Source organism: Rousettus aegyptiacus, unplaced genomic scaffold, assembly GCF_014176215.1.
Source record: "Rousettus aegyptiacus isolate mRouAeg1 unplaced genomic scaffold, mRouAeg1.p scaffold_m13_p_4, whole genome shotgun sequence".
Lineage (NCBI taxonomy): Eukaryota > Metazoa > Chordata > Mammalia > Chiroptera > Pteropodidae > Rousettus > Rousettus aegyptiacus.
Window position 1 is genome coordinate 136,856,845 of NW_023416307.1, and position 25,533 is coordinate 136,882,377.

General features: G+C 36.1%; 1 protein-coding gene across 3 annotated transcripts in view; it reads right to left on the minus strand.

The window, feature by feature from the left end:
- ZNF385D (zinc finger protein 385D) overlaps positions 1-25,533 on the minus strand; it is a 721,959-nt gene that overhangs the window by 199,009 nt on the left and 497,417 nt on the right. For all 3 annotated transcript variants that reach the window (XM_016158249.2, XM_016158250.2, XM_016158248.2), the window contains one exon: positions 10,050-10,192. In XM_016158249.2, coding sequence (XP_016013735.2) covers positions 10,050-10,192 — 143 coding nt within the window. The remainder of the gene's footprint in view (positions 1-10,049; positions 10,193-25,533) is intronic.

Consider the following 25,533-nt stretch of genomic DNA (forward strand, 5'->3'; position numbering starts at 1 on the left):
AATTTGGATTAGACATCAAAACAATAATGTTTCTTATCTCCATATATAGTCACCTAAATTTTCCAATTTTCTTTAGTTTCTTAAATTACCTCAGCAAAGTTTCTTGAAGTAAATTCCGTTCTAAAGTGTTCAAACAAGGAAGCACAAGAAATAACTACTAATTTTACCACTTTATTGCTTGCCCAAACTCTAGATAAAATGTGGCATAAGGGGTTATGCTTCAGAGAGAGGCAAAATGCAAATGATCTTCCTTTTGATTTTACTACTGTCTTGATTTATGAGTTTCTGAGAGAGCCATTTGCCTTTGCCACACCTCAGCAGGATAAGGGAAATTGGATAGAGCTAAAGGAATTTGAATCAAAATGTATTTGCGGCTTTCTCAACCATACAGCGTACGAATTACCTAAATAACTGCTTCAAAGTCTCCTCCACTTTCGAAGTATACACGAAACTCCGAAATCCTTAACAGAGTAACGCTTCTCAACTCCCTTGGCTGAAGGACCAGCACTCCTCCATCAGTCACAGGCTGATACTTTTATAAAATATAATAAAGATGAATTACCAGGAAAAAGAGAATGGAAAAGACATACTAAATATAAGCCACAATTCCTTCTTAGCTTCAACAGATGTAAAATTGTTCTCTTAAGTTGTTATAAAAATGTCTAAATGCTGCTCACTCTCAAGTTCTATTCTCATCTCACTGCAGACCTATAAACAGTTCTTGGATAATTAAGGATCTATGAACCACACTTTGAGAAACAAAACAGTCCTGCTGGCAAAAAGTTCTCATTCCTTTGACTAAGACTAATGAGAAAGAGCATTAATATTGTTCTTCACATTTGCATTGAGGGGGAAGTGTAGAAAAGGCAACTTTCCATCAAAGATAGTCTGAGGTTATTCTTTCATCTCTACTTAGCTGTGAAAATGGATTTTCCTGCCAATTTTGCCCTCAGGGTGGAATGCAGACTCTCAACATTTAAGGAGCAAAAAGAAAAAAAAAAATCACTTTGGGGAGGTTTTGAAAACGCGCTCACTAGGCTCCCCACACCATAGACAATGATTTACTAGACTTTTTAAATGCCTACTATTTCTGTAGCACTTTCGATCTTTAGCACCTTTAGACACTCATACAAGGTCAATGGTTATTCTAGTTTCACAGATGAGGAGGTGTGAACTCAGAGTTTTGCCATAGATAAAGTATTAATCATGGAATTACAACTTTTTAAGATTCTCAGTTTAATATTTTTTATCTTACGTGTACAAATGGGTCTTGAATCTTAAAAAGTCTAAATCGTTTCTGGGAAAGAAATGGATTTTTTTATTATTATTTATTGCCACTTAAAGTTCTTTATTCCTCTAATAATGACTGCCCACATACAACATAAATGTTCCTGAATGTGACACAATGCACACAGTCCATTGATGCTCCAGATTTTTTTTTCATAACTGTCCAATCACAGCCAGAATATTATTCAAGAAATAGCATACTTTCTTGGAGTTAAAGTCTTCTAGGAAATTACAGATTATTTAATTAGCTATTACAGTATACTAAGGCTCTCACAGCTGATTAGAAAAACTACAACTTTGCAGGCAGGAAATCAGCTACCTCTGTTTAGAAAAAATTGCACTGGACTTGGATCACTGAACCTAAATCTAGCCATAACTTGGTGACTCACCATTTCTCCGATTTGAGGCAAATTATTTTCTCTCTTACCCATAGGTATCCTTATTGATAGTGTTCAGATAATACTGTAACATGCAAGGCTCTTATGAAATGAGATTTTTAAAAATAGTGAGTGTAAAATTGTCTTCCTTTCTAGCCCTTGTCATCTCGCTTGTGATTAATAAATATTTTTTTATAAAAAATGAATATATTGTGTATTATCTTCTTCCTTGGTGTAAGGTAGTAGTTGCAAGTAGCCTGCAGTGGCTTCAAATAAAGAACTTCTTTATTGTGTAGTCGACCTAGAGTGCAGAGTCTCTCTCCCCCAAGGGCTGGCTTATTTTCCATCACTGAAGTTAAGTAAAAAGCTGAACTGCAAGTTGTCTGGAGCACTGTAGAGTCTAGCAAGTGTAGATAGGTAAGTCAGATGGTTTTAACAACCTTGTTAGGGCAGCTGTAACATAGTACCACAAAGTGGGTGGCTTAAACAACAGAAATTTCTTTTCTCAGAGTTCTGGAGGCTAGAAATCCAAAATTGAAGTGTCGGCAGAGTTGGTTCCTTCTGAGGTCTATGAGGAAGGGATCTGTTCTGGCCTCTCTTCTTGGCTTGTAGACGACGTTCAACTGGCGTCTTTACATCATCTTTCCTCTATGCCTGTCTTTGTCTCAACTCCCCTTTTCATAAGTGAACCAGTCATTCAACTCACTCTAATGATCTCACCTTAACTTACTATAACTTCAATGACCCTATTTCCAAAGAAGGCCACAGTCTAAGGCACTGTGAAGTACAAGTTTTGGGGGGACACAATTCAACCCATAACACTATGGTTCAATGATTCACTCCTCATGAGAAACAGAAGTCAGATGTCAGAAGTCTCAGTTTTAGTTCTGTACTTACTAGACATTAAACTGGAAATCTCTCAATCATTCTAGGCTTAGCCTAGAAGTAAGGGAGTTGAAATAGACATAAATTAACTTTAAAAAGTGTTTTTCATTTCTAAAATGTCTATATCTAAGTGTAAAGAAGGATCTTGAAAAGAGTTGCTGGATCACAAAATGAAGTATGAGCTTAGATAGATAATTTCTAATTCAGTCCTCTTATTCACCCAGAATCCCAGAATCATTGTAAGAAAGTCACACTAGGAAATATGTCAAATATATTCTTTTCAAGAGCAAAGCCTCAACTCGGTATGATTAGATTGACCCATAAAGGAAAATAAATATATAAAATGTGTATTATTCCTCATTCTTCAGTGAGAAGATATCCACGCATCAAAATATCTCTGGAAAGATAGACAGAAAAGCAATTTGCCACACTAATTGTCACTTAAGAGAGAACTGAGTGGCAGGGGAAGAACAGGAAGACTTTTTTGTTCTCTTTAGGTTTGAATCACAGGAAAACGTTGTCACCTTTTCAAAGAGTAAACAAGTTTTTAAACAGAAAGATATTCATGCAAGTGCATTTGTTTAGCCTTTTACTTTGAAGCCTAGATATTCTGTTTTAAGTTATTTTGAGTTTGAGGGGGTCATTATAAGAAAGTGTGACATTCATAAACTTTTGGTTTTACAGGAAGCTGCAGGGCTCAGCAAACACACTTATATTTGTTTCGGTGTGAAAACATTTAATGAAAGGAGACTTTATAAGCAGATGTTTCTGAAGAGGCTTTCGCTCTGTAAATATGACACACTCAGTGCACAGAACTTGCTAGCAATCTGCTACATCTATCTTCAAAGGACAAAGAATTTAGCAATCGATACCATATTTACTATGGCATTTTTCACCTGTAAAATTTCCCTACCCTCAACCAGTTGTGACTAAGAAAGACAGGCTTATTTTTCTACCCACAATTTCAGCCTGGCTGCCTACCTATTTTAGTGACAGCAGCAGTTGTAAAAACTTAGTAAGAGCAGTTATTGATGTGTAAACTGAGTTTAATTAATATCTCTTTGAACCAAACAAACGGAAGTGTGTTTAGCCACTGTTTCTGTAACTCCACCAAGCTGAGGATGGGAGCATCTTCATACCTGGAACAGGTAAACAAAATACAGAGCCACAGTCGAGAGCAATTGTCAAGAACAATTTTTGAAAGGAAAGGAGACACAGTGTGACAATAAATAGGACAGTATTTCCATTTTGAAGATAGAGAAAATGAAGGTCCTGAAGGACATCTATCCAAAGATAACAAAAATTTGAATTTGAAATTTGCCTATTTTGGGTTCTATTTTTTTTTTTTTTTGTAATTCACCTATAGTATTATGAATGCAAATTTAAGCTATAGTTGTAGAATAACCTCTATATGCTAATAAGCATATTAATGCTGTCCTTTTAGAGTTCTGAAGTACCTCACCAATATTTTATAGCGACAGCCCTTCTGGACCCACATGAAATAGCTGATGAATATTTTGAAGGATGGATTTTAGAGTATATTCTATAGACAAACACTGGGATTTTCACATCACTGTTCTCTCGAGTAAATAAACACATGAGCCAACTTAAAATTATACCTGCGAATTAAGGGGATGGCTTGATGCTATGCTTGCTTATGTTTCCTAATAATTGCTTAAATTAATAATTCTGGTTAGATGTAAATAATCTAATATATAAAACCAGTGAGTACTTCAATTTGTTTTTATTGAGACATTTCCATCAATTATGTTTCTCATAGTACAATTGTAATAGCCATTTTTCTTCTATTAATCATCTGTTGTGAATTTTTCTTCTCTCTCACGTGCTCTCTCTCTCTCTTTTTCTCTCTCTTTCTGTATCCACCCATTGCCCACTCATTCACTAAACAAATGTAATGCTGAGTCTTTGAGATGTTTCAGGCTCTGTATTATGATTACCTTAACAAATAAGATAAATATGATATATGATAACAGCTGATATCGGCTCCCAAATCAAACCTTAATTTTTACCATAGAGCTTCCATTAGTCACCTACATGTGGCCTCTCCTTTCTTTGGACTCAGATAGCATTTACTTTCAAAGTCATTTATTTAAGCATTTAATTACAGTGTACTTTATGAAATAATTTACCTACTCCACCCCATTTTTTAAATAAACGAAGCAAACTATATGGATAGGGTTCCCACTTGCACAGGGCTTACTGTCTAAAGTAGTGTTTAACATCTGGATGTTTTTCCAGTGATTGACAGAAGAGTATTTAAAGGAGTGAATAATCAACTATGCCAACACCATAAATACAAGAACCATTCCTCTTTCACTTCATTTCCGCCTCTTCCTTCCTCTCTCTCTCTCCTCCTTCTTCTTCTCGTCCTTCTTGTTTTTGTATTTCTGGTGTCTACCATAGTGTCAAGCACATAGTTAGTGCTTAACAAATGCCCAATGAGTGAATCATGGAGTAAGATTAGTTACCTCTTCTTCCTCATACTCTCCATTATATTGATTAGTGCCGTCCTTATTAACTTATGCTTTTGACGGCTTGCTCTCCCTCCACCAACATGTGTTCAAAATCTCAGGCCCCACCCGAATTACTGAATCAGAATCTCCCCTCTTGATTCATATGCACCCCGGGGTATGAGAAGCACTGCTACAGCTCACAGAAACTTCACTTTCCTGCCACCCAACCGATAAAACTTTTAAACCCAAACTCAAACTAAGCCACATTCGGGCTTCTAGGAAAACTGGTGTTTTTGAGAAACAAGAAGAACTAGAGTCACATGCTAGGATTTGACCTCTTTTTCTTTCTTAGCCTTTCTCTTTCCCCGTCCCTTAGCCCTTAGCTCCCTCTCCCATAATGAAATCTTATTACACAGAGAAGCAGCACAGAGTCAAAATTCTACACTAATTTCCTTTTTTAATGTTGAAGAATATTAGCCAAAGCCAACTGAAAGTGAAATAGTCTTTATTCACCCACTTTTCTGCCTCTCTGCCCTCTGTACAACCTCCTTACTTTTCCTTGTGCATCTCCCGAAAGGGCAAGCTCAATATTTATTGAGTATCGGGTTATGCCAGTTCATTAGGTCAGTTTATCCATTAAACCTTTATGCCCACAGGAAACACAGCCATGGGAGGGGAGCACGGAACCAGGTTCACAGTCTGTCCATGAACACACACCCCCAAAAGCTGTAACTTTCCAACAACATTTTGAAGGTTCACATTATCATAACTACTGATCAGAATATGAAGACAAAAATGGTTAGAGAAATGAAAGACAAAAGGGGAAGCCGTGAGACGCTGGAGAGAAATGGTAAAGGAGTATAGTCATTTTTAAATGATTAGCTCCCATTCTAAACAACGTTCCAAGGTCTTACTCAAACCCAGCTTCGGTGTTCAACATTTTAAAACTCAGCCACCCCTCCGATAGCAAAAAAAGATATTTAGTCATTCTTATTTTATAGGACAGGGCATTGGAGTGTCAATGGGTTTAGCCCTGGCTCATGATTGCAGACATGTTCAGGTTTTTCTTATGTCATCGTGTCAAGTCTTCTGCCTGCAATTCAGCACTGCCTCCCCTCTCCTGTGTTCTCTCTTCCATCACAAAGATGAGAAGCTTGAGGTTTATGTGACCACGCATCTCTGCCAGCAGTGCTCAAGCTTGGATTTCACTAAGGAGTGGGATTTCATGGGATTACTGGGGTGTCCTGTGTTTCTGCAACTTCCTGACTCCAAGAAAGCACACAGAAAAACCAAGAGCCAGAAAGAGCCTTTCCTGACCTTTGTTTGCCAGCACCACCAAAGGTTCTGCAAGCACCTAAATCCTCATATTAAGTCCTTTCCTGTTTGCATGCCTAAAGTAGTTTCTATTTTTCTCACCACACCCTCACTAAGACAACCACACACAGCCTTCCACTACTGTCCCCAATCTGCCATTCTATCCTATATATATTTCTCTATATATTTCTCTATGTATCCTATCTATTTCTCTATAAAAGCACTCATATTTACAAATTTGTATTTATTTATCCAATTTCTCCTTTATAGATGGAATTATTTCATGGCAGAGGTCATAATGTAACTTTCGCTATCATAATTCCTCCCACCTAATAGATGCTTCATAAAAAAGCAGTTATCTAAAATGGACCGAGTTCACGCCATTCCCTAACATTTCTTGCCTAAACATCCCCTACTTACTTCTAGGATTGGTTCCTTTCAAGAAATGCATTCTCAGAATGGGATCCCTGGGACCAGGATGGTCCTAAGCACTAAAACTCCAACGTCTTAAGAGATCTAGGAGCAGCCTAGGGGTACATGAGAAATCCAAGCAAAACTGTCTCTTGTCTGCAAGCCACTGGAACATCGAGCGACACAATATCTTTAGGTCAAGAGAACAGCTCTGCTGCTATTTCTAAAAAACCGGCTTAGGGTAGACTAAGAAATCCTAATGGTTGTATCGAATGTCCTCTTTTATATCGCTATCCCAGCCCAGATCTTACATCTGTTTTCCTTTTCCCCTAACTGTACTTAGTTTTACAGATGTTTTATTATTCTTCCTGACTCACATCCAAACCCAATGGTTTATGATCCTGTGGAAGAAAAATAATCAGAGATATCCGCTCATGTTTTCATATATTTTATTTTACATGTATACATTTTTTAAAATTTCCTCACCACTCCGCTTCACCCTATGCCAAACAGACAGATGATTCCCTACTCATAAACTCAGAGGAGGAATATAATAGGCAGGCAGGCTTTTAGTTAGAAAAGGTCAGATAAGGGAAGGCTGTTGGGTGGCAGAAAGGTTCATCATTTCCTTGGCAAAGAAGTTATGATGGTATGGCAAGCTAGGCATGAGGGACCACAGACAGTCTCACAAAGTTTACATGCTCAAATCTAATAGCTGGTGGCCTGACGGGCCATGCTAACCAGGTGTTGACCATCAATGAGTGCCTACGTGGATAAATAACTTGATGACCACAGGAATTCTCCTACCAAAAGCTGGATGCATAACCTTTAGATTCCTGAACCTTAGCACAAAATTAAATTGCATTTCCCTCTAGTCTGATGGAATAAGCTCTTGAACCAGAAATAAAATCAACTCGCAACAATAAAAAATTATGTTCCATATACCCTGCATTGGTGGATTGAGATTTGTACCTGCTACAACATGAAGAGCTCAGGTTTTTACTTAGAGAGATGCTCTATGTCCTAATTCTGAGTCCAAAGACATCTAAGTATAGGCTTTGCAAACATTCCCCTCAGCTGGAAGCAAGGAATGTCTTCATCCATGGATGCACTGGACTAGCACTGGAAGGAAATAACCAATACATGTAGTAACAGAGGGTTTCTTGGTTTAAATTGAACAAATACTAGCACAAGCAAAATCTATCATAGGAAAAAAAATCAAATCAAACTTTTGCAATCAGTCGATGAACTGCCACATTCAAAATACAAAGGGTTTATAGTCTATAAACATAATATTTATCACTCAAATTGTGCTTATTATATGTCAAGCCCTGGTCTAAATGATTTAATCTACATAAACATCATATACCTACAAAATAGGTTACATATTAGCTCCATTTTAGAGATAAAGATATTGAGATACATGGGGGTTGTGTAATTTACCCAGGGTGATAGTGATGGTGAGTACTGGCTCTGAGATTTGAACCAAGTCAATCCAGCTAGAGACAAGCACACAATGCTGCCTTTGCCTACAAAAGCTCAAAAATTTGAATAATATAACCCCTAAAGGAAGACATTGTCAGGTCCACTCTCCTTATTTTAAAGAGGAAGTCGGAAACACTAACAAAGAGGGTAAAGAGATTTGCTCAGTGTCATATAACTCAGGCTATGGCTCACCTTTGTTTTATGACAAACAATACTAATCAACTTAATCATTTTGCTTTCAATGCTTCCCAAAGGGTAAATCAAAAGTTTTAAACCCAGCCTTTTACAGCTTTCCAGGAATTTTACTTTAAGTTCTCTAAAGCTGACATGAGAACTGAGTGACAGGTTGCCGAGTGGTCTCAGAGGCCAGGTAAAGCATCTTGATGGATCATCCCTGGGGGTCTGGAAAACAAGACTGTGCCAGGAAGGTACTTAACAGAAGAGCAGACAAGAAGCTCGGAGACATGGAACACAAGGGACTTCAGTGTGGTCATTTACAAATCAGGCTGGGAATATGATGCTGAGCCATTTGTCCTCTACTTTCATTGAAACCCCTAGGATTAGAAACCTCTACTTCAGAAATGTGAGGTCTTCATGGTGTTCAATTTATGCTCCATCTATTTCAAAATAAGATGTCTATGGACACTCCCTCAGCCCCACGAAAAGCAAAGTAATCATTGTGATTCTCCTTTGCCCTTTAGTGAGGACTAACACATAAGAGTACTATCTCACTGGCATGTCCTAAGTCCCTGTGACAAACTTTTATTTAAGAAAATAAGACTCACTACTGTCTTCTGAAGAAGAATGATCTGATTTGGGACAGAAATTTTTGTTTTTTTTTAATCCATCATTGGGGCAAGATATTGTAACAAGAAATCTGTATTATTCAGACCACTAGACATTCAGTGACGTCCCATCTTAATCTTCTTTGCTTTGGTTGTGTTGACATGTCCTGTCATTGATAAGTTGAGACCTGCATTATAACAACTGCTGAAAGCTGAATCACAAAGTATTAGAAAAAAAAAATCTCTTACTGGTTTCTAACCTTTTCAACTCTTATTTCTATTTCCATCCTAAGAACATGCTCACTCGCACAAAAAAGATGATGAATAAGAGGAATCTGCCAACTTATAAAGATATGCTCAAGAGTGAAAATAGAAGCAAGTAAGTAATTCAACTTGTGTTGAAAAGGCTGTTGACAAACCCCCCTCCCTGCCCCCACCTCCAAATAAGGAAATTTAAGAAAGACTTAACCGGAATAACTGGCTGAGCAGGGAAGAAAAAATAAGGAGGAAAACTCTTGCTACCAAATGCTGTTTTAAGTTAAGGAGGAAAAAAAGTACTCTAAGCATGGAATGTATCACCTTTGTGACTATCGCGGTCCTCTTTATTAAATTAGGGGAAAAAATATATATAATAGATTTTAAAATTAGAGGGCCCAGACAGAAGAAACACATACATGTTTAAGTTTTAACATCTACTTGAATTCTAAAGTCCTAAGAAATTCATTAAATTTCAATTTAGATATACTCCAACAAGATAACAAAATTGTTAATGTTACTCGGAAAGACAGTAAAGAGGAGGCATGAACTCATGATCAACCCAATTGATTGAATCTCTTTTCATTTTCCCTCGAAGGAGTCTGGCTGCAGGGAGCCTTACATAACCAGGCAGGCAACTAACCTCACCTTGGGCTTCAGACAATCACGAGATAAACAACATAGCAAAACAGAAGTAGTGACCAACTCACCCCTGGCCTTGAAGGTTTTCCAGTACTTACCACTCTGGTATATGCAAATTTGACAATAGGACTTACCGCATTAAAATTGGGGAAGAGGTTCACTGCAGCCGCAGTGTCAAGAGGAAAAGGAAGAAATGGTTTAATATCCAGCGATGGTTGCAAAGGAGGGGCTGGTGGACGGACCAGGGCTGGGAGAGCAGGGCTCTGGCATGTGCCACCTGCAGAGAGGAGAGCAAAGGGAGCAATCAGGGACACCGAGCACATTAAAAAAAAAAAAAAAAAAAAAAAAAAAAAAAAAAAAAGGAAAGAAAGAAAAAGAAAACAAAAAAATAAAAAAAAAACAAGGTCTCTTTTGAGACCAAAAGGCCAGCTTTGTGGGTCACTGGAAAAAACAAGACATGGAGCGTACTGACCTCAACTGGGAACTGGCCAATTGCAGATTTGCCATTAGGCAGAGGAAACTGGTTGAGCTGTTCCATGTTCCTCCTTGGATTATAACTATCTGGTTATGTAAGTAACAGTTAACATTTAAAACAATTCATACTACTCAATCTATCCTTCTCTTGCCTACAGCCCTGGCTTAGGTTAGTAACAAGTCTGTCACCAAAATCTCTCAATTCAAAAGGGGAACCCCTCCATTACACCTCGCGAACCTCTTTGCAAACTAACTCCTGCTCAGAATGTGTATCTAGTCTGAGTGATTACTTTACAGAACTGCTCTTTACCATCACATCCCAAACTCTGGCAGTAGATGACATGAACCTGGCACAGAAAAGAAACTGAACTGCAAACACAGGCAGCCGTACCTTACTGCCCTGGCAACTGGAGGATTAAAACAAGTGAACTCAGCTACAAATCGAGCCATCCCTGAGCTATTCGGCACTCCTATGGCTTCAAGCATTCAAAGCTACCTGCCTCCTTCCCAGGCATGAGTAGGTGGACTTCAGAAATTCACCGATGAGCAGGGAGTGGGACTATTATGCCAACAAAGACACCCTCTTTGCATACCAGAAGGCGTCCGACTGTTTGCAACAGCTCAGAATTTTGCCCCCTTATAGAAGAACTTCACTGCCCTCAGAGGCTTGAAGGTCAGAAACCCACCATAGTGTTCCATCTCCCATATTTTGGTAACATTCCAAAACATCAATTTTCTGTTAATTAAAGGCTGTTTGAATCCTAGGAAACCGTTAAAATATGCAAGCATTCTTCTAATCTGAGAGGCAGGCAACAGACTGTAAAACCTGCTGGTGAGAATCCAAGAAGCATTAGGAAAACAAAATGCGGTAGAATTTTTGTTTCTCGTGGAGAAGAGTTCTAAGAGACAGAAAAGGGAGGTTCCTGTCTGTGCCAATTACTTGCCCATCATCTTGTTTTTAAAACAAAGCAGAATGAGACCCCATACGAATCATCTTTACATATCTCACAATTAACTCTCCGGCCAAATGCACACAGGCCGTCATCCTGCCCTCAATCAATTACCTGAACACAAGGTAAACATTTTAAAAATGATTCCCCAATGGTAAATCCGACCCTACTGGACTGGAGGATTCGCTAACAAGGTGGGTGACTTAATATCTAGAAAATAAGCCATGAACACAGGATTTAATTAACCATACCAAAAAAAAAAAACATTAGCTCTCCTGCTTCCAGGTATAAAATCAGCTGGAGCCAAATTAACAAAGCACCGTATTTTTCCCACTCTTTTTTACATTCCTCTTGAAATGTTTCTTAGCATCAGCAAGGCCAACAATAGCAAGTTTGAATCAGCAAACCAATTAAAATAAAAAGTAGTGCAAGTCAGGAAACAGGGCAGTTATTAAAACAAACAGAATATAACAAGTCTACAATTCACCAGAGCACATCACGAACTTCTTTTACTGTCCACCTGGTAGTATATATTGAGTGTGAGTGAGTAAACTCTCTTAGAGAGGACATCCATAAAACTTTGGTGAAATACCTATCTTGAGTTTAGTATTGCTGAAAATGTCTCTTTTGATGAAAAGTTCAAGAACCAAAATCAATGTTTTGGTTGGTGCCCCGTTAGAAAACTTGGAAGTAAAAATAAGTTGTGGTTGAAATCAGTGACATGGTTTAATATGTCCACAAATAATAGTGAGCTTTAATGAATAATTTTAAATTATTTTTATCTGCGTCACAAGTCATCCTCTGCAAATGTATTCATTATATTGTTTGATCCTAAAATCTCAGAAAGGTAAGGGCTAACATAACATCATGAAGAGAAAAATAAGTTGATATGCTTCTTGAGAAAATAATTATTTCATGCCTTCTTTTCTTAATAAAAACTATTGCATTTAGGATATGAATATATTTATTACTATTTTGCTTATTATAAAATTATCTTGACAGTAATGAACATCAAAATTTGTAGTGAATTTACACATATTTCTATAGGTTAGAAGAGTTGTTTTGTTGTTATTGTTTATGGATAGTGTTGCTTCATACATTGGAATGTCACACTTCTGGAAATATTAATATTTGAGGAAAGCCTTTTGAAGCTTCCATGGGGTGGGAACTGAAAAAGATACACATTCATGCCCTATGTATATAAAATTCTGCCTGTATGTAGCAGCACATATTTCATAGTCTATGCAATTTTGAATTATACAGTTTTACAAGTTAAATTTTAACAACTTATTCTGATTTGAGAGGAATTACTATCTCACTATCCCCAAGTTTCTTACATGTCGTTAAAGTCAACAAATTAAAAAACATTCAGAGTATTGAATAATTATTAGACAGCAAGGTATTAAATAAGGAAGGTAGATAAGATAAATAAGATGGCGATCATTAAAGCTTATAAACTCTGTCCTTTTTTGATGTTTGTTTCTGTTAGTTTATATTTAGAATTTGGAATTGAACTATAGACCAAACATATTAAATATTATTTTCCTCTATTCACAAGATAGCTGTATATTCGCAAAAGTACAAATTTGTGAATTCAAAAAATATACTGGAGTAACCTATTTGTTAATGGAATGTTTATTAATAGAGACTATCTGAGAAAGTAAGATCATTCATTTAAAAAATTTGGATTTTTGATAATTAAATTAAAATGTAAACTCGGAAACACTTGTAACAATTTATACAGATAAATAGTAATTCTAAACAGGTAGTTCAGTTGAAGCTTATTATACTAGATTAGAGATAATGTATCCAAAGTGCCTAGCACAATGCCTGGCTGATTGGTACTCATTAAGGTGAGGCATATATTTTTAATAAACTTAATAAATTCCAAAGGAGTGGTTCAGGTTGGTCCAGACATAAATCTAGGTTCTCTGGAAATAGTTAATTAAGATCATTTTAAAAGCAACTTCATATTTTTCACTTTCTTTTGAACTCTGTAGAAGGGGAGTCTTTACAATAAGAGGTTACTTTGTAAATCAATATTCTGAAATATTTCTTAAAAGTGATATAGTGTTCTTTCCATAATACAACACTTTTAACCTTGAACTTCTGCACTTGATGCATTGAGTTCATCAGTCACACAGTCACAGACATCTTGTGTGACAGCTTAAACTACTGCTTAATCTTTCATTTTCCCAAATGACAAAACCAAAGTTCAGAATGATCAGGGGTTGCTGCTGTTAAATATTCATGCCAGTGTACGCACCAGAACTGTGAATCACACACACACACACACACTCACATCCATACACATACACATTTATAGAAAGTAGAAATCCCTTAAAGAAGCAATTTAAAGAAATCCTTTTCCTTCACCATCAGTTTAATTTTATATGTGAGTGTGTGTATGGGTGTGTGTGTGTACATACACAGACACACACACAGACACATATAGAACACTGAGCTATATTATATTATTAAACTACTCAGAATATTCATACCTAACAGAAAAATGTTTAGGGCATTTATATAACATTGAGTCCTAAGTAGTTCTTGCAAAACAACTAATTTGATACACAGGGAACATTACTCAAATCCACTTCCAATTATTTCAGTTAGAATTTGCCATCTCCATTGTAGGAGGGAGGGGCAGGCTAGGAATTCTGGGGTCTTTGCAGTAGTAGGAATAAAACATTTAGATCTGACACTACAAACAGGAAGTAGAAAACGAATTGATGGATTTGGGAGATGAAAGCAAAACTCGATTTGTGGGTAGGAGTGATATAGAGAATATAGTTAAATTTTATAAATTTATTGAGTGATTCGTATGGACTATCCCATTAGTTCCTTTAAAATGCAAAATAATTCTGCCAGGCAGCTACCGAAATACCTAATTTATAAACTCAAAAGCCAAGCTTCTAGGAAGCAAAATACATTACCTAACATCACACAGATAATGGCATGTGAACCTGAGCAACCTTAACAACTTGCAATGCATTGATGCAAACAAGAACAAACAAACACTATAACAACAAAAAAGTACAATCTACAGTCAGTTTTGTCATATTAGGCAAGCCAGCTAGCTCCCTTATACCCAGAACGAAATGCGTTAAAATCAGAAATCTTGTGAGAAACTTTTAATACTACTCAAAAAGAAGAACAGATACACTCCTTGTAAAGGAGATGGCAAAGGGATATTCGGTATTTATCACTAAATATTTATCTGCCATGGGAACATGTTGTCATTGCCACATACTGGAGAAAGAACCCAGGAAGACACGCATATCATGTCAAACATATTTCAAAAGCCCCTTGAGTTTACTTTCTTTAACATCTATTTAGCAAGTTAGAAAAATATACTGTGTTTGTTGTATTCCTTTGTGTGGCTGCCTCTCAAATAGTCAAGGTTGTTGGTTGTGGATTACAATGGGCAGTTGTTATTTTTTACTCCTCAGCTAGGAAAACTAAAGGTTTACCATGTTTCCTTAAACTTCAGTGATACAAACTGCTATTTAGTTCCTAGCGTTGTTTAAATGTTGTTCCCAATGGAATGATAAAACTAGACACTTATTTTGAGATAAAACTGAATTTAATGTGAGTTGGTCACAATTTTTCCTTCCTTTTTTTTTTTTTTTTTTTTTCTTTATATCCTCCCTCTGCTTTGGAGTGTTGATTCACCTACCAGGTTTTGGAAAGTTGATCTAGTACTTTCTACTTAAGGATCAAAGTCCTCATTGGCCTAAAGTGACTTGCCCTTGGCAAGTCAATTCAAATGTTAAAGCCAGGTTTGACAACAGGGGCAGCTGGCAGCATTCAGCCACATGGGATGGCAACTGCTGTCTCACACATCCTACTCTGGACCACAGAGAGGAATGAAGTGAGAATGGAAGTATGAGTCAGGTCAACAGAAGCACCATTCTGGAAATACTGATTCAAAACCATTTGCCCGAGTCAATGGTCAGTGACTTAATCTTTACCCATGAAGGAAAACACATGTGAGTGATCCACATTTTCCCTCGTCCAAATTCTTTATTTACTCATTTTAAGTTGTGATATTTAAACATTCCAGTAAGTCACCTCAAAACTCATTTTGGAAGGAAGATAAGAAAATAGGACTAACTAATATATATTTTTTTCTGTCACTGTCATTGAATCCCATGACCAAAATCAAAATACTGCTATTATCTAGTTGTCAATATCCTGAGTTCAGTCTTCACTAGAAAAGCTGAATTTCTCACTTCTTTAACCAACATTCACTACAATTTCTGGTATCTGGGAAACACTAGAGACGATTCTGCTAGAAAGGCCCAAGTAAAGTGTTTTAGTTGTTTAACCCTAAATATTCCTCTGTACTTCAACCCCTTTGCCAAATAGAGCATAAATCAGGACAAGTACCTCCTCATTGAAAAGCAAAGGATTCTGCCTAGAGACACTCCCTTGAGTCAGCAACAGTGAATGTAAAAATTTAAAATTTTCTTCAAGAGGAATTTCCCAAGATTTGATTTCACAAAATCAATTATAACTAACAACGAAAAAAAGGCACTCACGTGCTGAGCTGTCCAATATGGTAGTCATTAACCATATGTGGCTATTTTAAATTATAATGAAGTAAAATTAAAAATTCAGTTTCTCGAGTCATGCTAGCCATATGTCAAATGTTCAATAGCCACATGTAGTTAAAGGCTCCCAAGTTGTACAGTGCAGTTAAAAAACATTTCCATCGATGCAGAAGATGCTACTGGACATTACAACTCTCGTGCAAAACCAACATTCTCTAGTGAAGGTAATTTGTAGATAAGGTGCTTGATATAATCTGTTTCAGAATGCACTGCATGCAGATAGTAGAGGAAGTCTTGCTTTCTCCTAGTTCCTTCTCTTTTGGGGACTGAGCCAAACATGGCCACCGTCAGAGGGCAGACACTGTTGGGGTCACAAACAAAAGGATTAGTCATCCATTTTTAGAGAAGACAGTGGCCAATCTATGAAGCATCATGTGTGATCAATGATGGTAATACTCAAAGGGCAAGATGATTTAAAAAATTGTTAATGCTGAAATCAATATTAATGAATAATGAGTGTTTTAGATAAAAATGATACCACCTTCAAATGAAGGATGTAAAAGGGGCAGTTGTGGGATAAATGGATGTTTATTAAAATTTGGTAATCCTCGTGAATGCTATCATAAAGCTTTTATTTCCCCAAAGTGTGTCACAATCCAGTCTCATTAACAGCTAAGTGTTTAAATCTGGCTGAGGAAGGCAGTTAAATCTGCCTAGCTATGTCTGTCTTTCAGAGTAATTTTGACATAATATCTAGGCTTTAGTCATCTCACACTTTAAAGAGGAAAAAACAAAGTCTTGTTGCTTGGCCTTGTTTTTCCATGATCTGTTCCTTTCAATTGGGACTTGCCTGCATGATCTTGTCTTTGCCAGGAGAGTAGGATGTGCAATTCCTCCTCCACAGCCTGATAAATATTTTCTCTCCCATGTTTTTTTTCACATGATGTAACTGTGTTACATTTTTTGCTTCATCTCTAAGCACTCATCAATCCATGTAGACTCTAAATGCAACCTAAGGTCTTAACGAAACGGTTCTGAGTTTAAATGGTTTAGTGTGGTTTTCCCAGTACCATCAACAGTGAGTTAAGTAAGAATCAGGCAAATTAGGGAACACCTTCATTGATCTCACTAAAGTGTCCTTGTGATGCAGATGGTGAGGCTTTCGCCTGAGATACAGAAGACCTGAGGAAGAATAGGTCTAAAAGAAGACAAGCTAAGTTTTTGACATGAGTTTGAGGTATAAGTGAAAATGTGGCCATTGCGAAAGTGAGTCTAGTGCTTACAAGCTAGTTTTGGGCACACCAGTGGGTCTCAGCAATAGGCTTTTCTAATCTGTATGCTGCAAGAAATGCTAAGAGAGCAACATTCGTTAGATTTAACGTCCTGCAGGTTTTTGGTGACCTTTATGAGTTATCTAAATGCAGTCATTTAAACAGGTAACATCAAAGAGGAGCCACTTTTGAGAAGGATCAGGGATGGACAAGGGATTCAGAACAGGGAGTAGTGGAGAAAATTCTTTTGAAAAATTAAAAGGAAAAGTAGTGTAGGGCACTATAGATATGGGAAAATATGTTTTAAAGGTATAGAAAGGAACTAATTCAATCCAGAATATCTAATATAACTCACTTTTGGAATGGCAAGTTTCAACTAGCAATTAAGCCCAGAAAATGTGAACCCATGACAGTATATTAAGCATCGTAATTTATATTTATCTCAGTTACATCCCTCCCCCACATATTCTCTAAACGTACACCAAAGTTGGCAAAAAACCAATTATCTGTTCCTGGTTCAGGACACAGCTCCAGTATGGTTTCCTTTACGTAGTATCTACTGGACGTCTCTGCAGATGGATCGTACCCTCTGTGCCCTGCTCTGCCCTGCACGGGCTTCCTTTTGAACATCCATCCCTGGACTTGCTTCTGTGTCTATCTCCCCACATGAGTATGCTGGGTCTTGAGGAGTTTGTCTATTGTTTTCCTCTTTAACTTCAATGTATTAAGACATTCCCGTTACTCAATGATTTGTCTTTAGGAACAAACAGGTGGATGAATGGACAGCTGGATGAGCAAACAAATGACTGAATTAAAGTGAATCACAGCCTTTTGAGATATGGTAGCCTCTCTTCTCTTGTGCCCAAATTAACAATCTATATCCACTTCAAAACCGAGCAACTTCCTTGAAGAATAGAAAAGAAACAGGAACTAAACAATCAAGAGTTTATTGGAGTGCACTGCTAAAAGGTGAGGAACATTTTGTTGTAGATTTTGAGTTCAATTAAGCTTCCATTGTTGACTTTCTTTCTTAAAAAATAAATGGTCCAAAAATAAGAAGCTCTAATCTTTTTGCATTATAATTTTATTAAAACTTTTTCTCTGCACAAGTTTCCTAAACATGGATTTCATTTTTAGGTGTAAATTTATTCTATCTGGTAAGTACTCCCTTTTCCTCCACAAACATAAAAGCAATAACATTGCTGTTCTTGCACACAGGGTGTTGTGGTGGGTACTCTATGCTGTGTATCTCCTTTGTCCTTCCATAGCCTTATGAACAAAGAAATGGAGTAATGGTCAGGTTAAGACAATTGCTTAAGGCCATACAGTTAGTAAGTTGGAGATTCAGGATTTGACACCAAATATTCTGCTCCCGTAGTCTAAGTTCTTATATCTACATTTTATTCAGTGATTGCTATTGTTTTCATTAACAGGTGCTAATTCTATAAATGAAGCTTCAATTAAATTTTGCTAAAATGAATCAAATCAATGTATACTAAAAGGTATTCATTTGAAAGGCAATACACTGGTCAGGAAGTAATTTTACCTGTCTCTTGCCTCCATTAGGGCTTATGATACAGTATATAGTAGATTCTGCATATATTGTCTACCAAATACCATAATACTATAGATTCAATATTTGTGCTCCCCCAAATAATACTGTAGAGTCAATATTTGTGCCCTCCAAAATTAATATCATGAAACCTAACCCCTAATGTAATCACATTTAGAGGTGTGGCCTTTGGGAGTAGATTAGGTCATGAGGGCAGAGCCCTCAAGAACAGGATTAGTCATGCCCTTATTAAAGAGGCCCCAGAGAGATCCCTTGCCCCTTCCATCATGTGAGGTGGTCATCTATGAACCAGAAAGTGTGCTCTCACCAGACATCATTATTTGCTGGTACCTTGACCTTGGACTTCCATGTCTCTAAAACTGTGAGAAATAAATGCCTATCGATTATAAGCCACCCAGTCTATGAGACTCTGTTATAGCAGCCCAAATACACTAATATGTATGTGTTTCTCTACGGCATCAGATTACTATTTTATCTGAATTAACCTAATTGTGGTTTAGTCTCCCTTTCGCTTTGTCTATGTCATAGTCCAAAAGAGCAAAGTAGAAACTAAATTTACATCCGCCATAACTAATTTTATTGAAATTAATGGCAATACCTTCTAGAGCATGTGCTTGATTGTGAATGTTTTCATTCAATGTTTTGCTATAATTTCTTTCCACGTTTCAAACGAATTTTCTTTCATGATAGCTATGGCAAAAAAAGAAAAAAAAATCCTAGGAAACACCACTGGAGTTAGCACTGGGTGACATTTAGAAGGGACCATGTAAGAAAAGACTATGGCACTATCACCATCATCGAACTAAATAAAATGTGCCAAGAACAGTGACAATCACATTTTTGCTATCTTAAGGGGCCTATACTTAGCATATCCCATTTGTAGCATCCATTAGCTTCCAAGGTTTAGTAACTGTGAGTTCTGGTTTTCTTTGCTTTGGTGAGTGTTCTTATGAACTCTATAATAGCAAAAAGAAATCCTGATTTCAGTTTCCTCAAGAACATTCCCTGTGGAGCTGACATGTGCTCTGTTTTGTCTCAGCCTCAATGTGATTGTTTCTTCTGGCAGGTTGTGCTTAAAAGAAACCTAACTTCTTATTTTCTTTTAATTCTAAAACATTTGGTCCTTGGAAAAGATGTAAAATCAGTTACTAATGAAATTGAGTAAATGCGGTATCCTGAGTATGACTGGCTTTAATAGAAGAGGAATAAAATGCCTGTAATTGCAAACAAGAAGATACACATGACCATATTTTATTTTTATAAGATGTCCTGCCATTCTGAACAATGACTCTATTCTAGGTTCTGTGCTAGATGTCTTTACATACATTATTTATGTAAACAGTGACAATATCCTTGCTTGTTCTCATTTCACAGGTGAAGAAATGGAGGCTTAGTGAGATTATTTTACTGAAGATAAAACATCTTGCTAAGTGATAGAGCCTAGAAGAATTAGAAACCAGAGATGCTTGATTCCAAAGACCATATTCCTTGATTATATTATATCCTTCTTCCTCTCAAATACCTAAGAAGTTGTGATTCCCACAAATTTGAAAGAGCAATTGATGGAAACAGAAATCGCCTCTGAAGAAAGCACCTAAGTTTTCACATTCAAATTGCCAAGCAGCAGCAAGTACAGGATTGACAAGCCCAGGGGAAAAAAAAAATTGCTTATAGCCTCAGGGAGGAGAAAGTCACCACACCAGGTTATGGAGCCATCACCAAGATGCAACACACAATGAAAAGGGACATATATTATGAGAAAATAAAAGATATCATAAAACGATGTAATTAAATACAGGACTAAAGCTAACCTAAAATGAAAGGGAAGCAAATGATCAGTGGGAGCTGTCATTCTTGAGAGCCATGTTGATAGAATGATGAACATTAAAGGTTAAATCTGGTGAGGCCCCGAGCTCAGAGAATACCAGGCATTGGCTAGAAGTCCAAAATCAGAGGCCAAGGTCATAAGAGAACACAGATTTTTCTTGTTGCCATGATCAAGTTTTCACCTTCTTGTGAATTGCAGCATAAAATCAACAGTTTTTGACTTGTCATGAGGCACATACATTGTGACTTGTGCTACTAATTCCCATCAATTTTGATCAACTCAGGCTGAGCCTGAATTAACTGACTAGTGTAAGAGAGACACAAAAATTGTCTCTGACTTTTCTTTGAATGCAAGTTTGCAAGAAGTTCACCTTATTATTCCTTAGAATACACAGGCCTAAATAAATTTCTGAACATTTTAATTTAGCAATGAGAATAAAATATTCTAGTAATAAAATTGTACTGTGCTTGGCATATGGTGGACCACATAAACTGAAAGATTCAAAGCAGTCCCAATATCAAAATATAATGATAAACACTAAAACACATCATTATAAATATAAATATGTGGTTATAAAACCTCGATTTTATAAATATAAAATTATATATAATATGTATGTAACATATACATACACAGATGATTTTAAATTTTCACAATTCTGTTAACATTTTTATTTTTTTTAGTATTGGAAACTGTGTATGAAAAAAGTACGTTATAGGAGCTAATTCAAAGTAATATGAAAACATACATTGACTGATTTCAATATTCTTGCTGTTTGTAAAAATCATATTCTGCCTATTGTCTCCATTAGCCAAGGACAGAAATCTATAATTCTGCTTTCCTTCTAACACTTAGGGTGTATGTTACCAATCAATCATACTTCTAGTTTGCCTCAGAATCCTTCTAATACAACGTATCAACATACCAGTATCTAATCCAGTCGATCAGAATTTGCTATTCCCAACATAAATACACAAAATGACCTAAACATGATAACATTAGGGAATCCTAATGTTCATAAATCAGATTACGAGATGTACGGATATCATTTGTAACCACTGCAAGATGGATAGCAGAAAAATCCTCATGGTTTCCTTATACTAAGCCTTTTGGCAAAACACTCAGCATTTTTATGGTTAGAATCTGATGAGAGGACTAAGAAGAGCATTTGACTTTTCTGCTAAAACTTGTCCAGCTTATTAGGATAACTGGAGATTTGTTCCTCAATAAGTAGGAGACATCCTTTCTCTGGCTTCCTGCAACAGTGAGTGTTGAGATTCCCTCATGACTGAGATGCGATTGAATGTCTTGAGAATATATCAGCTCCTCATTGCTAGTCTTCCTTATTGAGCTTTCTTAAGAGAGTGGAAAACTGTGGATTGGCCTGATCAATGTAAACCCAAAAAATTCGGGGGAAAACATAACAACTACTGATCTTAGAAAGAAATTTGAGAAGGGGCTCTGATCACAAGCCCAGAGAATTGGAGTTAGTCCTTTCAAATTTACAGGCCTGTTTGCCTTAAATTGTAAAGATTATTTTGTGCTTTTGAAGTACATTAATCCCACAGGAAGAACAAAACAGATGAGTCAAATTGCTTTGAGCAGGAATGCCTGCTGAGAGAAGAGAGAAATTCTGTAAGAAATGTCTCTTCTGAAATTGGCCCTGCATTTTCCTGAATGATTCTGATCTGTGCTGTATATCATTTTCAAAAGTCATTATGCCTTCCAACTGCTAAATATCTGTCTCCCATGTTATCAATGTCATCATGACCTTTTCTTGCTTATTCTTACTATTTAGTGGCCTCCTCATATAACTAAGATAAGAAAAATACTTTTATTATTTTTTTTAATTTATGTCATTTAACTGCCCTCTGCTCCTCAAGGTTTAATTTCTCTCTGCCCTGGCCTTCCCTGTCCATTTAGCACCATAATCAATTTTCTCTTTTGCAGACTTCCACAGAATATTTTAAGCGGTTATGAGAACAGGCTTTGTCATCAGAAACCTGAATCCAACTTCCAACGTTTTTCTGTCCTAAGGAACTAAATAGCTATTTAGTTTCTTCTAGTAAGTTAAAAAATAACATCTAAATCACAGGACTTCTGTAAGGAGTACATGGAGAACTACATAACAAAGTAAATACTAAAGTATAGTAACTATTCTTATTGCTTTTATAAATTCATGTTTATTTTATTAAAATAATAGAAAAGAAATTAATCTCTAATTTGTTAAGTTTGATTTGATTAATGTTATTATATAAATCATTAATCATTATGTCTCTTATGAGTTTTACTTTTTGTTTACTAGTTGAGTTATTTGGTTCTGGCTTAAAAGTTGTTAAAAGGAAGTATACATGCCTGTATTGCTTTATTTTTTTTTCCCATAATGCTTAAAAATGCTTTGAAAATTATAGGCATTCAAGTGTTCTTGAGCGAATGAATGAATAAATGAACAAATGAATAAGACTGTTTATCTGAAAGCTTATCTAAAGAGAATAAATGGAAATGGTAAACTATATTTAATTTCCTTAATACCATTTGGTTGATTCCTATTAAGAACAAGAAATATTCATTGATGCCTGTTTCCAATGCATGAGCATTGTAATGGCTGGCCTAGGAAACAATGTTAAAAAGAGAAAAAAAAATCAAAAGAAAAGAAAGAAGAAAGAAAGGAATGGAGAAGGAGAGGGAGGGGGATTGGGAAAAATAATAATCTGGGAAATGATCATACCTAAATCAGATATATGGATGATTCACTTGACCTAGATAGAAATGTTACTGAAACAGCCTCCTGTAAACAGTACGGAAAATGCCTCCAAATATATAATATATGGAAATACCTATTAAAAATATCTCATCATAACCTATAGAAGTATTTCCGTCTTTTAAATTAGAAAATAACCAATCAAGAACATAGCAAAGTATTATACAGGATAGAGACTAGCTTAGTGCCTACTACACAGTGGATACTCAACACATGATAGCTGATTAAGAATCCGGCATGGAAATATTTATTAGCATTATTTTGATCAGTTGAAAAATGGACACATGCTAATTCACAGTCATCCCATTTTAGCTTTGTTCTCAAATACTTACCTGCTCTGTCATCTCCCTTACTGACTCTCACTTCTCTTTCCTATCAGATTTATTCCTTGGGTCATTCTTTCTCACAAACATATACCAAATATTTATTGGTTACTCACTCTCTTGAATGCACTGGGTAATTGTCCATAACAGTAAATATGTTTCTAAGCCCTTTAAATAAAGATAAAACAAAAGTGATGGCAAGGAATAAGAAAAATATTCTTTCCCCATTCCTACTTTCTCCAGCTTTCTGTCTGGTATAATAGCTTTCTCTTGTTTAAAAAAAATGGAATCCTTTCCTGAACCAACAAGTAAAACAAGTGCAATTTATTAATATTAACATATATTAATGAAAGCAAGCTAGTTTCTAAATGAACACTGGTTGGTCTCAATTTGGCTTTTCCTCCACTTCCTCAAATAGTTTGAAACCCATTTCTTTAACAAGAAGTCTTATGTAATCTTTAACAGTATCAGATTTAATGACTGATGCTTTTTTTTTTAATTCAGAATATGACATGTTCTAGTATTCACATAAGACTAGAATCAAGGCCAATTTTACGAGTGGCTTTCTTGTCTATTTGCTACATTTTCACCAGCTATTCAAGGCAAAGTTTTAGATGACATATTGGCACTGGGGAAATCTTGATAATAATTTTTTATGATAGTCTTGTCTGTAGCTAGAGAATTCAATTAGTCTAGCCAAAATTTTAGTTGGCTCTTTTTTTCAAATACTCCTAGCCAAATCATGAATGCTACATGGTTCTACACAGAAATATTCTTTCTTCTCTACTGTTATACACAAACTCATAACCTCGCATTTCTTTTACTCCTCAAGGCTGTTGTATATATAATCTTTCTTCAATGGCCACTGATACAAAGCTAGGTAGTTGTTTTGGATTTTTTATATTTTCATGTTCAATTTTGTATTCCATTTTGAATTGCTGTTGGCTACAATTTCATTTGGCTAGTTTGGATTGGGTCTCAAGTGGTTGATAAATTCCAGCTATCCATATGAGCAGAGTAGAACTGTTTGTGAAGAACTCAAACTCTCTCATCACATTTCAGAGTATTATATTGTTACAAAATTCCTGAAGTCCATCCCTGATAACAAAACAAGGTGGTAAGGTAAGTCTTCTTAAGAAACATGTTATTTTTATTTTAAATAAGTCATATGTTCAGAAACCCATAAATACCTACATTTTTAGCACATGGGATGCTAAGTTGATTGGCATGGAGCAAATTATGTTTTTCATTATGTTTCTGGAAAGGTAAAGGCTGTATAATTAGTAAATTAAAAGTGATTATTTCAGTAATGAAATATTTCAAATAAGCAGGCTTTAATCTGCTAAAGGAAATGGCAGGACATACCTCAAGGGGCAAGCTTAGGAAAGCTGGCTGTCCCTCAAAGAAATCCATAATACCAAGAGCACGAATGTACATCACAGATAAAATGGGAAACCAAAGGGGACAGGATAACAGCTCTGCATATATTTGGAAAACACACACATAAACACACACACACACACACACACACACACACACACACACACACACATTTTCTAGAAGAATCCAGACTAAGAATAAAAGAAATACAACAAAAAATTGAAATAAAACAAACAAAAAAAACCCAATCATGTATATTTTCAGTGCTACAAATCAGAAAATATCAAGACTGAGGATCAAACTTGCCTGATGAAAGTAAAGAGAAAGCAGAGATTTCATTGATTTCATTGACCGATTAATTGATTTGCCAGGTATTGAGAACATGGATAAAAATAAGAAAAGGATTGTAAAATTAGAGTTAGGCACCTAAAGTATGTTTAACCAATTGTTTGGCCAATTAAAAATATCGTATGCCAGTGAAAATCTCCATTATGTCAAA